Below are 13,463 nucleotides of genomic sequence, written 5' to 3' on the forward strand. Positions count from 1 at the left end.
TAAACTTTAAGATGAGGTAAACGATTCATTAAAATCAGACAATTAACTCCTTCCTTCATATTGACATAAGTAAACGCTAAATGTTATACATGCTTGCCTACCTTAAATTTCTCCTCTCCAGGAGAAGCCCGGAGAGGAAACGCTGCAGGAGACTTTGGGGGGTGGGGCCGGGCTGTGACATCATCAAGCCCCACCCCCACATTGGAAAAAGCCATGATTCGCAGGTCAGCAGGAAGAGGGCGGCGCTAAAATGACGCGATTTGCATCATTTTAACCCTTTCCCCACCCCACGGACCCGCGTATACAGGAGATTATCTCTCCATCCTGCCCCCATCACTAGGGTGCGAGCAGGATGCAGGAGTCCTGCCTACTCTTCCGGGGGTGTAGGGGGGGGGCTACCCCAAAAAACGGGAGCCTCCAGCAGCTTTCGGGAGAGTAGGCAAGTATGATGTTGTATAATGTCTCACTACAGAATGACACAGTAATAATAAGAAAAACCCAGCAAGTTCAAGGTGGCAGAGCTCATATGCTGAAAGACTTATTGTTCACAAGTGATACAAGTGCGTACAGAGACCGTTACTTAGTGTGAGGGATGTAACTGTGATTAGTTAGAAATCACACAGAAAGCTTTATACTGAAATCCTCATATCATAATGCAATATCCAGATTACAAGACCCATTTACTTTCGCAAAGGGGAGCGAACTTTCCAAGAGAAATGGGAGATGCCTCAAGTCTGTTGGATCCAGATGCTTTGCTCAATAAACTTTGGGTAAGATATCTTATCAATGCACATCCATATTAAACACTTGTTCTTTATTGCATGGAATCTACTTACAAAAATTACTGTTATCCTTGTGAGGTCATATCCAGCATTAGAAATTTACTTAGACATTTTGTATATTGGGCCTAATTCAGACCTGATTGCTAGGGTGCGTTTCTTGCATCCCTGTGATCAGGGAGAGGGGGAAATCGCTGTGCAGGTGTACGATCGCATGTGCAGGAGATCTGCACAAACAGAAGTTTGTGCAGTCTCTGCACAGACCAGGACTTACTTTTCCAGTGCGATGATCGGGGCCAGGGCTGACGTCAGCAGCCCTCCCTTCTAACCCCTGAATCCTCCTGTGTTTCTCTGGACACTCTTTAAAAACGGTAAGTTGCCACCCACAAACAGCCTCTTCCTGTCAGTCATCTTGCGATCGCCCGTGCAATCGCTTTTCTCGCACCATCCCGTCGCTGCCCGGCAATCCCCGTCGCTGTAGACCAACGCGCCTGGGCATTGCGGTGCATGCGCAGTTCAGACCTGATCGCAGGTTGTACGAAAACGCAGCCTAGCTATCATGCCCATTGTCCCTAACCTTTACTTTCTACTATTGTATAAGACTTCAGATGCACAGTATTGATATGCTGCTTTTTTAGAAAAAAAAACTAGAAAAGCATTACAAGTATAGGTGTGTACACATGGTGAGATATATCCTTTCGATTTTGACTATATAGTCAAAATCACAAGGAAAGTTAGTGCACATCTCAAGGTGTTAGGCAGCTTGTGATACCGATTCAATACCGATGCGCACTCCCGCGGGGTCGGTATCGTAAGGCTAGATAGACTGTGCAGGCAAGTCAATCTTGACTATCTAGTGTACAATCTAGTACAAAGTATACTTGCCTACACTCCCAGAAGCTGCTGGATGCACCCGGTTTTTGGGGGTAGCCCCCTGGGAGAGTAGGCAAGTCTCTCACATCCTGCTCGCACCCTAGTGATGCGGGCAGGATGAGAGATCATCTCCCGTATTTGTGGGTCCGTGGGGTGTGGAAGGGGTTAAAATGATGCAAATTGCATCATTTTACCCCCGCCCCCTTCCCGCAGACCCGCAAATTGCTGTGTTTTCCAATGTGGGGGTGGGGCTTGATTATGTCACAGCCAGGCCCGCCCACCGAAGTCTCCCGCAGTGTCTCCTCTCCGGGCTTCTCCCAGAGAGGAGAAATTTAAAGTAGGCAAGTATGGTACAAAGTATAGTCAAAATTGGCACTTAGTCAAAATCGTACATAGACAAAATCGAAAGTACAGATAGTCAAAATCTGTAATATCTGGGCTCTGGGGGAGTTCAAGGGAAATCGTATATTCAAAATCAGGCATAGCAAGGATCTCATTGTGTGTATGCACCTTAAGCATACCTTCCAACATAACCCTCTCCAGGAGGGACACAATGCCCTGCTTCTGGACTTTTAATTTATGATTGTCAGCACCTGTTTTGAACAGGGTAATGGGTAAAAAAAAAAAGGTGTTTTGGCACAGGTGACGGCAATCATAAAGTAAGAGGGAAGTTCAGGAGAAGAGCATTCTGTCATGTTGGGAGGTATGCTGCACAGTCTATCTAGGCTTGTGATCCCACCCAGCGCGGATCGAATCGGGATCGCAAGGTGACTTTCACCATATGCACTTTCCTTGCGATTTTGACTGTATAGTCAAAATCTCAAGTACATATCTCACCGTGTATACACTCCTTTAGTGAGGATGTACATTTAATTTTAATAATTGACTTTTAAGAATTGTACGCATGGTTAGAAGGCAGCATCAGAGGACCTATCCCAGTGGCTCTCAAACGCAGTCCTCAAGGGACTCCAACAGTCAAGGTTTTAAGGATATCCATGCTTAGTCACAGGTGACTTAATTAGTACCTCAGTCAGTTTGATTATATCATCTGTGCACATTTCTTACAGCTTCTCCCTGTATGCATCTGGTTTGCCATTAAGTTACAATAAGGCTCACAGCTTTCTCACAGATGGTCCATCCACATTGGGTGAGATTGATAAAATCTGGGAGCGATAAAGTACCAATTATTCAGCTGTCATTTTACAGACTGTGAAAATGTAGTTAGGATCTGATTGGTTATTACTTTAGCTCTCTCCCAGCTTTGATTCATTTCCCCCATGGTCTCTGGATACCTGCAAGTTTGTACTAACCTTCATTTCTCTTTTGTAGAGAACTTTGTTATTCAACTTATCCTAGTTTGTTTGCTATGGAATTGCTGTAGCCTGTAACATGACAGGATATTTCTGCAGCGGGGTACACTGGTTTCCACAGGGAAACATTTGGGTGTAGAGATGGATCTTGATCCAGGCACCAACAGGCTAAAGCTATAGACTGTCCCAGGATGCATTGGGGCCTCCTCTATTACCCCGCCTCCAGGCACTGTGAGCTCAGTTTCGAGTCGGTGCAGAGCAGGTCACTTAACAATGGGGCTGCACTGGGCAGCCCTGAAAAAGCTTTTACTTGAAGACTTCAAGGGCCATAGCACTTACATGTCAGGGTGACAATCTGTGCTGCGGCTCCGTCACCTCACAGCTGGCTCAATTCCAGGGTACTTGCGGCGGGGGCGCTCCGGCATTGGGCACACGGTCGCAGCGCTCTCCTGGTTCGTGTGGCTGTTACAAAGGGAGGAGGTAAGAGGGTCCCCCAGGGGGACCCGCCATTAAATTGCGTTCTGATCGCAGTCTAGGGAGAAGGGACTGCGACGCTGGCATGGACACTGTCACCAAGCATGGACCCCACTATGTCCACCAGGGCATAGGAGTACAGGAGGGTGTACTAATGCCCACTTTAATAAGACTCCATAGTACCAGGTCGTGAGGACCAGCATAGGGTAGACGGCGCTTGACCTGTAGTCCCTCCCCCGGCCCAGGGCGCCATCTACTGCTGGTGTTCCTGCCCTGGAGCTGCCTCACACTCTCCCTCACACCCTGACTGAGACGCTGGGTGCTATCTTCTAAGCATAGCTGCGACTAGTCTCCGGGACTGCAGGGCAAGGTCTCCTCTGTAAATCCGCCTGTACATCAGCGCTGTGATTTTACAGACACTTAAGTATTCTACATGTCAATATAAAGACAGCGTTAGTAAGGAACAAGTGTACCTCTGCCAGAATATATTGTACGAGTATTCTGATATATACATCGGGTCAGGGACCACGCTTTGTTATATATATATATGTATATATACATACATACATATACTAGTCCAGTGCAGTTTTATTGTCTTACCAAAATAATAATCTGCATTGTCACTGTGACTGTGTGTGCCTGTATCTGCTGTGTGGATTTCACTTTCAGTGTATCCCAGCTTTGTCTATCACTGTTTTCTGTACCCTAAAAGTATTTACCATTAAGTGTACTTAGTCACATAATACTGGATTTATTCACTGGTGTTGTGTACTGGGGACTCAGTCGTATAATACCGGACTTATTCGCTGGTGTTGTGTACTGTGTACGCGGTCACATACTAGGGAATTTATTCGCAGGTATTGTACTCTGTCTGGCTGTATCGTACTTATACGCTCTGTTGTTGCATAACTGAAAATGTCTAACACAAAGGGCGTTAAATTTGAGGAAGCACCAAAGGTTTGCCTGAGGGTGAAGTTTTGTAGGATGGTCTGTATACTATGTGTCATACATCTCCCAGTCAGTCCGCAGCTCCTGTAACCAATCAGGAGCCACCTTGGGCAGCATTCTCAACTATGTTAGATACGCTTGTGACACACTTTAAGCCCCCTATGGGACCTCCTGTGCCATTATAGTCACATATTGTCCCTATGGTAAATCCGCCTTGGGTGGATAATTTGTCTACCCAGTTGCAGCTATTGAATCAATCTTTAGTTAGACATAAGACTGCCCAAGCCACTCTCGGGTCACGGGGTCATCTAAGCGGGCCACTTCCTCCTCACAATCCACTAATCTCTCAGAAGACTCTTCTGAAGAGGACGGGGAGCATACTGTCCCATCAGACACTGACACAGCTGCTTCTGACGAGGATTCTACAACTCAGGTTGATGTCCCTGACCTAGTTTTTGCTATTAAACAGATCCTGCAAATATCAGATGATGAGGATTCCACTATGGCAGGGGTCAGGGAACTTTTTTACCTTTTACCCCCAAATATATTTAGATACGCCGACATTATCCCCTTGATTTGAAAGGAAGGAAATCATATATTATTGTGCATATATATAATGGTTATCACTGTTTATATGACTTTTCTGAGATACTGTATGTATAGACGGGACACCTGGAGCCATTGGCACTTTAAGAATTTGAGAGTGTGGGCTGGCTCCTCCCTCTATGCCCCTCCTACCAGACTCAGTTTACAAAATGTGCCCGGAGAAGTCGGTCACAGCTAGGGGAGCTCCATAGGAGTTTCTCTGGTTTTATTTTTTTTATTAGAGTATAGGCACAGGGAGGCTGCTGGCAACACCTCCCTGCTTCGTGGGACTAAGGGGGGGGAGTAGTGTCCGCCCTGAGGGGTCTGAGCCACTATCTGTGCTGACAGGACACTGAGCTCCTGAGGGGAATGATCGCTCACCCCCGCAGCATGCCACCACCCCCTTACAGAGCCAAAAGATCAAGTGGTGAGTGAGTCTCCGGCTCCCCTAGCAAGCGGGGAGCCGGCAGCAACAGGTTGGGAGCACAGTACTAACTGCGCTCCGGAGGCTCAGCGGTACTTAGTGCGGCGCTGTGAGGGGCGCCCTGAGCCATCGCCATACCCTACACTGGTATTCAAGTCTGTCAGGGGCCCCGGTTCCTATGCCAGCATAATCCTCAGGCTAGTATAAACGAACAGTGGAGCGGGAAGCAGCACGCCATGAAGGGTGGGGGGGGACTTATCCTCAGAGCGGACCCAGCAGCGTTAAGCGCCATTTTTTCTGCCTGCAGATCATTGTGGAGACGCTGACAGGGAGAGCTGTCCCTCCAAATCAACTCCAGGTATCCTGTACGGTACCAGGGGGTTGTAAGGGAGGTGGGGGAGGGAGGCTGTGTAGCCTATTAAGGTGCACAGTAAGCGCTGGGTAGTGGCTTCCCTCTATCTAAAAAAGCGCTGTGTGTGGGTTGGCTCCAATCTCTGTGGCTCTCTTGGCATTCTTAGGGGGAGACTGTATCTGTCCTTTCCCTGTGTGTGTGTGTGTGTGTGTGTGTGTGTGTGTGTGTGTGTGTGTGTGTGTGTGTGTGTGTGTGTGGAGTGTTTGCGGTCTCCAAAAACCATGTCTAGGGACTCTGTGTCATATGCTGCAGAGGATAATTCCCATTCCATGTAATCAGGATTGTACTGTTTTATCACAGATCCCTGCAAGGGAGCCTGAGTGGTTAGCCTCTCTTAAGGGTATGATTTCTCAGATTTCTACTAGGGTAGCACAGACAGACTGCAACTCAGGTTTTACAGAATTGTATGGTGGTTTGGTCCGGTTCTGTTCCTTCTGGGGCCCCTAGCTCCTGCACAGATTATACAAGATGACATGGATACCGATTATGACATGGCAGATGGTGATGCGGGGGGGGGGGGGGGGGGCGACATCTCTTGCAAAAGGAGTGCAGTTGATGATTGAGGCCATTAGAGATGTGTTGAATATTGCTGACACAACACCTTAGCAGGTTGAGGAGGCTTACTTCACGGATAATAAGAAAGCCTCGCTGACCGTCCCAGCGTCTAAAGAATTAAACGCTATATTTGAAAAATCCTGGGAAAACCCAGCGAAAAAATTCCAGATCCCAAGAAAGGTTCTGATTGCTTTTCCCTTCCCTCAGGGGGATAGAAAGAAATGGGAAAACCCACCCATAGTTGACGCATCTGTTTCCAGACTGTCAAAGAAGGTGGTTTTACCTGTCCTGGGACCTACCGCGTTAAAAGAACCGTCAGATCGCAAAATCCATATACACGGATGCAGGGGCGATACTGTGACCTACTATTGCCTGTGCATGGATTTTCTAAAGCTATTGTAAAGTGGTCAGGCGCGTTGCTTGAGGACTTGGATACAATGGATAAAAGTGACGTTGAATTGTTTTTACGTAACATACAGGATTCTGCAGGATTTATGCTGGAATCCATGAATGACCTGGGATCGATGGCTGCAGGGATATCTTTCATGTCTGTCTCGGCTCGCAGGGGACTCTGGCTACGCCAATAGTCTGCTGACGCGGAATCCAGGAGAGGTGTGGAGAACCTACCCTACACAGATCAGGCTCTATTTGGGGAGGCGTTGGATGCGTGGATTTCCACAGCAACCGCGGGTAAGTCACCTTTTCTTCCCTCAGCCTCACCAGCTACGAAGAAACCTTTTTCTTCTTCTACATCGCAGTCCTTTCGGACGGCTAAAACAAAGAGGACCAAGCCTTCTAACACCTTCTTTAGAGGAGGTTGGTTAAAATCCAAAAAACCTGCTAGTGCAGGTTCCCAAGAACAGAAGCCTACTTCTGGTACATCAAAATCCTCAGCATGACGATGGACCGCACAGCCTGGAGGAGGGGCCAGTGGGGGTCTGAATCCCTGGGTACAGGATAGTGTGTCCCAGGGGTACAGACTGGAGTTTCAAGAACTCCCGCCTCACCGTTTCCTCAAATCAGGCTTGCCAGCTTTATTGGCAGACAGGGCTGTCCTACAGGATAAAATCAAAGAATGAGACAGCGCTATTCACTTTGTATAGAAAACCTTTTTGTTTACTTTTTTATATGTAAAAATACAGCATAAAAATATAACATCTAAATATACAGTGCAAATCTTATACAATACATGTTAATCAGTTTGGTTGTTACGATCTGTAAGGTGGTTAATAATTCAGTTGTTTAGCATTTGATTAAACGAGAAAACAACTCCTTGATATAAAATTGAGAGTTAATACCTGATTAGTATTGGTTAGAAGTTCTATGGAGAGTGCTGCATAGATTCCCATCACCACCAATCCTTGTTGGAGCGGCTGCCATGCCTACAGCATTCTGAGGAGAGGTACATTACTGAGTACTTAATATACGGTACTCTAAGTGAAATCTGGGACTCTCTAAGTATAAACAGCTACATTGTGTTTCTATCCATATTAACAGCTGAACTTCTAACCAATACTAATCAAGTATTAACTCTCAATTTTATATCAAGGAGTTGTTTTCTCGTTTAATCAAATGCTAAACAACTGAATTATTAACCACCTTACAGATCGTAACAACCAAACTGATTAACATGTATGGACGGTAATTATCACAAAGGAGATCCATCAGTGGGATTAACCATACTAATCTATAACAGGTGACTGTGTTGAAATATATGGATTTTAACCATTATAAAAGAGGTGACACATCTGATAAATACACCTTGCTGGATTAATCGTAAAACAGCTGATCATAAATTGACATTGTGTCGTTGATTACATTTCTAAATGTTTTAACATATTGCCTGCTATGATGAATCAATATTCATAGTTACGAGAACAATATTGATAATTGCTGTAGCGGATTAACATCGTGTTGATAGTGTATTAGGAGATTGGTTTATTTGGTTATTGATTTATATTAATTGACCACTGTGATACAGTGACTCTACAAATAAGAACTCCCTTTAAAGGGACATAGAGTCCTATAACACAGGTGGAAAAAAGTTGTTTCATTGTGGAAATATCTAGCTTTGATATAGCAGATGTTTTAATTAATTCTTAATTAGATTAATACTAGTACCGGCCGGTGCTATTGTATAAGATTTGCACTGTATATTTAGATGTTATATTTTTATGCTGTATTTTTACATATAAAAAAGTAAACAAAAAGGTTTTCTATACAAAGTGAATAGCGCTGTCTCATTCTTTGATTTTATTCTATATATCCTTGGGAGAACTGGGATCAGTCCCCCGAGACTAGCTGCTTTCACCTTGTAAGGTGACAGCGCCAGGTGTAAATTTCTGTAACATTGCTCTGTCCTACAGGAAGCCATCCAAAAATTGGAAAAGTCACAGGTCATTGTCCCAGTTCCACCTCATATGCAAAACAAAGGTTATTATTCAATCCTTTTCGTTGTACCGAAACCGGATGGTTCAGTCAGGCCAATTTTGAACTTGAAATCATTAAACCCCTTTCTGAGGAAGTTCAAATTAAAAATGGAGTCTATTAGAGTGGTGATCTCAGGTCTGGAGGAGGGGGAGTTCCTGGTATCCCTGGATATCAAGGATGCGTACCTCCACGTCCCAATTTGGCCGCCGCATCAGGCTTATCTCCGATTCGCACTGTTAGACAGTCACTTTCAGGTCCAGGCACTACCATTCGGCCTCTCCACAGCACCAAGGGTGTTCACCAAGGTGATGGCAGAGATGATGGTTCTCCTCCGCAGGCAGGTGGTGAACATAATCCCATATCTGGACGATCTGCTAATAAAGGCATCGTCCAGGGAGATGTTGTTGCAGTCCATTGTTCTCACTACTCATCTGCTCAGGGAACACGGTTGGATCCCGAACCTTCCAAAATCACGTTTGGAGCCGACAAAGAGATTGTCTTTTCTGGGAATGATCCTCGACACGAAGGTGTTTCTACCAGAGGAGAAAGCATTGGTGATTCAAACAATGGTCCGGGATGTCCTGAAGCCCATCCGGGTATCGGTTCACTAGTGCATTCGCCTTCTGGGGAAGATGGTTGCTCTTACGAGGCTCTAAAGTACGGAAGGTTTCATGCTCGGTCCTTCCAACTGGATCTCCTGGGCAAGTGGTTGGGTTCTCATCTCCACATGCACCAGAGAATACGTCTGTCACCGAAAGCAAGGATTTCACTCCTATGGTGGCTGCAGTTACCTCACCTTCTGTAGGGCCGCAGATTCGGGATTAAGGATTGGATCCTCCTAACCATGGAGGCAAGTCTCAGGGGCTGGGGCACTGTCACTCAGGGAGTAACCTTCCAAGGAAGGTGGTCAAGCCTGGAATCCAGTCTTCTGATAAACATTTTGGAACTAAGAGCCGTGTCATGGCTGTGGTTTTGTGAACCCGGTGTTAGTGAAGTCTGTGCGGGCAACTGGAGGACTATGTGAATATTAGGCTGGTCTGTAGGAATCAGTGAGAAGAAGGAGCAATACCTGACCGGGGATCGAACCCGGGCATCGGCAGAGGAAGCCGTATCTTGACCACTGGTTCACCAGGGACTTTGATAGCAGGATGATGAATGTATAGGTGAGACTGTACTGGATATAGTGTCACAGGAGTAGGTGCTTATGTACTCAAGGTTACTGGCAAGATAGTAAGACGGACTGGTTACTGGTGAGACTGGGATGCAACTGTAATGCGTGCTGGTACCGGATATAACTGGAAACACAACTGAAAGTAGAACGATGACTGTGGCTATAACTCTAGTACGAGGCTGAAGAACCCTGCGGCTGTGATGGTAGAATACTGCAGCTGTGGTTTTCAGTTGAGACTATGGAATACTGTACTGTGTCTTTAAGATGAAACACTGCAACTGTGCCTTTAAGTGGAGACACTGGAATACTGTACTGTGCCTTTAAGATGAAACACTGCAACTGTGCCTTTAAGTGGAGACTATGGAATACTGTACTGTGCCTTTAAGATGAAACACGGCAACTGTGCCTTTAAGTGGAGACGGTGGAATACTGTACTGTGCCTTTAAGTTGAGACTCGTGGAAATACTGGATATCAATGGCAACACAAATGTAATCCAAACTGGGTAACAAAGAAACAGAGTTTTTACAGGAACTAAAGTACAAGGGTTACCTTTAGGGAGCTCAGCTTCAAAGCTCACACAGAGCTGTGTGTGACACGAGGAACTGGCCCAGTTTCCAACTCAGTCTCCCGACTTATCCTTCCTGGTCCTTGGTGATTGGTGAGCAGTGTCAGGTGATTCAGAGAGTCTCAGGCTGGCAGGGGATTGGGCAGCTCTGGGTCAGGTGAACAGTCACTGTCATGTGAGTACTCTAGACTAGGCTGTGATGTGGAGTGAGGCCTAGCAGGCCGAGAGAACACTGAAGCCTGAACTTCTGCAAACACAGGATGCTGGCCTTTTAGGCCTAAACTTCTGATTGCTGAATTCAGACTCACACAGAAGATCACCACAGGTGGAGCTCGTTAACTATTACCTTCCAGGCAGAGAACTCCGGAAACTCATGGTATTGGCATGCTGTTTATATCAGTGAGCAAAAAGGCACAGGATCCAGGACAGATGGCAGGGGTAAGTCACCAAATACGAGAACTACAGTCAGGATCGTGACAAGCCGTCTACAACTGTCTTCTCCAAGCAGCTCATCTTCTGCGAGATTGAGCCATTCAAGTACAGTCAGACAATGTAACGACGGTGGCCTACATAAACCGACAGGGCGGAACGGAGAGCAGAGCTGCAATGTCAAAGGTAACAATAATCTTCCTATGGGCAGAAAAACACGCGTTAGCGTTGTCAGCAATCTTCATTCCGGGTGTAGACAACTGGGAAGCGGACTTCCTCAGCAGACACGATCTCCATCCAGTAGAGTGGGGCCTCCATCCGGAGGTGTTCACGGAGGTGACTGATCTTTGGGGTGTACCTCAAATAGACATGATGGCCTCCCGTCTCAACAAGAAGCTTCGGAGGTATTGTTCCAGGTCAAGGGACCCGCAAGCCGTGGCAGTGGACGCCCTGGTGTCTCCGTGGGTGTTCAAGTCGATGTACATGTTTCCTCCACTTCCACTCATTCCAAGAGTTCTAAAACTCATAAGGAGAACAAGAGTTCAGGCAATCTTCATTGCTCCGGACTGGCCAAGAAGGGCTTGGTACGCAGATCTTCTGGGTCTTCTGCTGGAAGATCCGAGGCCTCTTCCTCTTCATGAGGACCTACTGCAACAGGGGCCGTTCGCTTATCAAGACTTACCGCGGCTACGTTTGACGGCATGGAGGTTGAATGCCAGATATTCGCTTGGAAAGGCATTCCGAACAAGGTTATTCCTACCCGGATACAGGCTAGGAAAGGAGTAACGTCTAGACATTACCATCGCATTTGGAAAAATAGTATGTCTTTTGGTGTGAATCCAAAAAGTTTCCTACGGTGGAGTTTCAACTGGGATGGTTTCTCCTCTTCCTGGATATGGGCCTGAGGTTGGGATCCTTAAAAGTCCAGATATCGTCCCGATCCATTTGTTTCCAGAAACAGCTAGCTTCCCTCCCTGAGGTTCAGACTTTCTTGAAAGGGGTCATGCACATCCAGCCTCCCTTTGTGCCACCTATGGCACCCTGGGATCTTAACGTGGTGTTGCAGTTCCTCCAATCGGCTTGGTTCGAGCCTTTACAGGAGGCTGAGGTCAAGTTTCTCACATGGAAGGCTGTCACTTTGTTGGCCTTAGCTTCTGCTATACGTGTGTCGGAGTTGGGGGCTTTGTCGTGTAAGAGCCCCTACTTGATCTTCCATGAAGATAGAGCTGAGCTCAGGATGCGTCAGCAGTTTCTTCCGAAGGTTGTGTCGGCTTTTCCTATCAACCAACCTATTGTGGTGCCAGTGGCTACTGACTCCTCAATTACTTCTAAATCCTTGAATGTTGTGAGGACTTTGAAAATCTATGTGAAGAAGACTGCTCGTCACAGAAAATCGGACTCTCTGTTTGCCCTGTATGATCCCAAGAAACTTGGGGGTCCTGCTTCTAAGCAGACGATTTCTCGCTGGATCAGGTTCACTATCCAGCATGCGTATTCTACGGCAGGATTGCCGTGTCCAACATCGGTTAAGGCCCACTCTACTCGTAAGGTGGGTTCTTCCTGGGCGGCTGCCCAGGGTGTCTCGGCTTTACAACTTTGCCGAACAGCTACTTGGTCAGGGTCGAACACGTTGGCTAAGTTCTACAAGTTCGATACTTTGGCCTCTGAGGACCTAATGTTTGGTCTATCAGTTCTGCAGGAGCCTCCGCACTCTCCCTCCCTTTCTGGGAGCTTTGGTACATCCCCATGGTACTAATGTGGACGCCAGCATACTCTGGGACGTAAGAGAAAATAGGATTTCAATTATCTACCAGTAAATCCTTTTCACCTAGTCCGTAGAGGATGCTGGGCGCCCGCCCAGCGCTTCATTATCCTGCAGTGTTTACTTGATTCAGTACGACTCTATTTTTAGTTTTGTACTGCGTTGTTACTTGGTTGAGTAATGTTTTTCAGCTGTTGCTGAGTTTTAAGCTAGTTAGCTTGGTTTGCCTTGTTGTGTGAGCTGGTGTGAATCTCACCACTATCTGTGTAATCCTTCTCTCAAAGATGTCTGTCTACTCGGGCACAGTTTCTAGACTGAGTCTGTTAGGAGGGGCATAGGGGGAGGAGCCAGCCCACACTCTCAAACTCTTAAAGTGCCAATTGCTCCTGGTGGACCCATCTATAACCCATGATACTAATGTGGACCCCAGCATCCTCTACGGACTACAAGAAAATGATTTACCGGTAGGTAATTAAAATCCTATTTTCACCAATTATTTTTTGGCAATGAATGGGTTATTTAACACTTTCTCCCCGAAACACCAGAATGAATGTAAGAAAGATGGATGAGGGGGGAAGGGGGGACATGACTTTTAGGAGACAGATGGTCACATCCTCACCTCAGTAATGTCAGTGGAAATTTCCCATTGTTATGTGGGCCACTGTCTGATCCTGCGGAATTCTGTCAGCGGTCAGCCACAGAACACTTCAAGTTCTGTGTGTAGGTTGGCGGGTCACGGGCGGTA

The 13,463-nt window shown here is 46.5% G+C and overlaps 1 protein-coding gene across 1 annotated transcript in view; it reads left to right on the forward strand.

The window, feature by feature from the left end:
- Positions 1-625: 625 nt before the first annotated feature.
- Positions 626-13,463, forward strand: part of LOC134927726 (leucine-rich repeat flightless-interacting protein 2-like) — a 156,640-nt gene continuing 143,802 nt past the window's right edge. The window contains exon 1 of the mRNA XM_063922598.1: positions 626-770. Coding sequence (XP_063778668.1) covers positions 654-770 — 117 coding nt within the window. The 5' untranslated portion in view covers positions 626-653. The remainder of the gene's footprint in view (positions 771-13,463) is intronic.

Source organism: Pseudophryne corroboree, chromosome 5 (genome assembly GCF_028390025.1).
Source record: "Pseudophryne corroboree isolate aPseCor3 chromosome 5, aPseCor3.hap2, whole genome shotgun sequence".
Taxonomy (NCBI): domain Eukaryota; kingdom Metazoa; phylum Chordata; class Amphibia; order Anura; family Myobatrachidae; genus Pseudophryne; species Pseudophryne corroboree.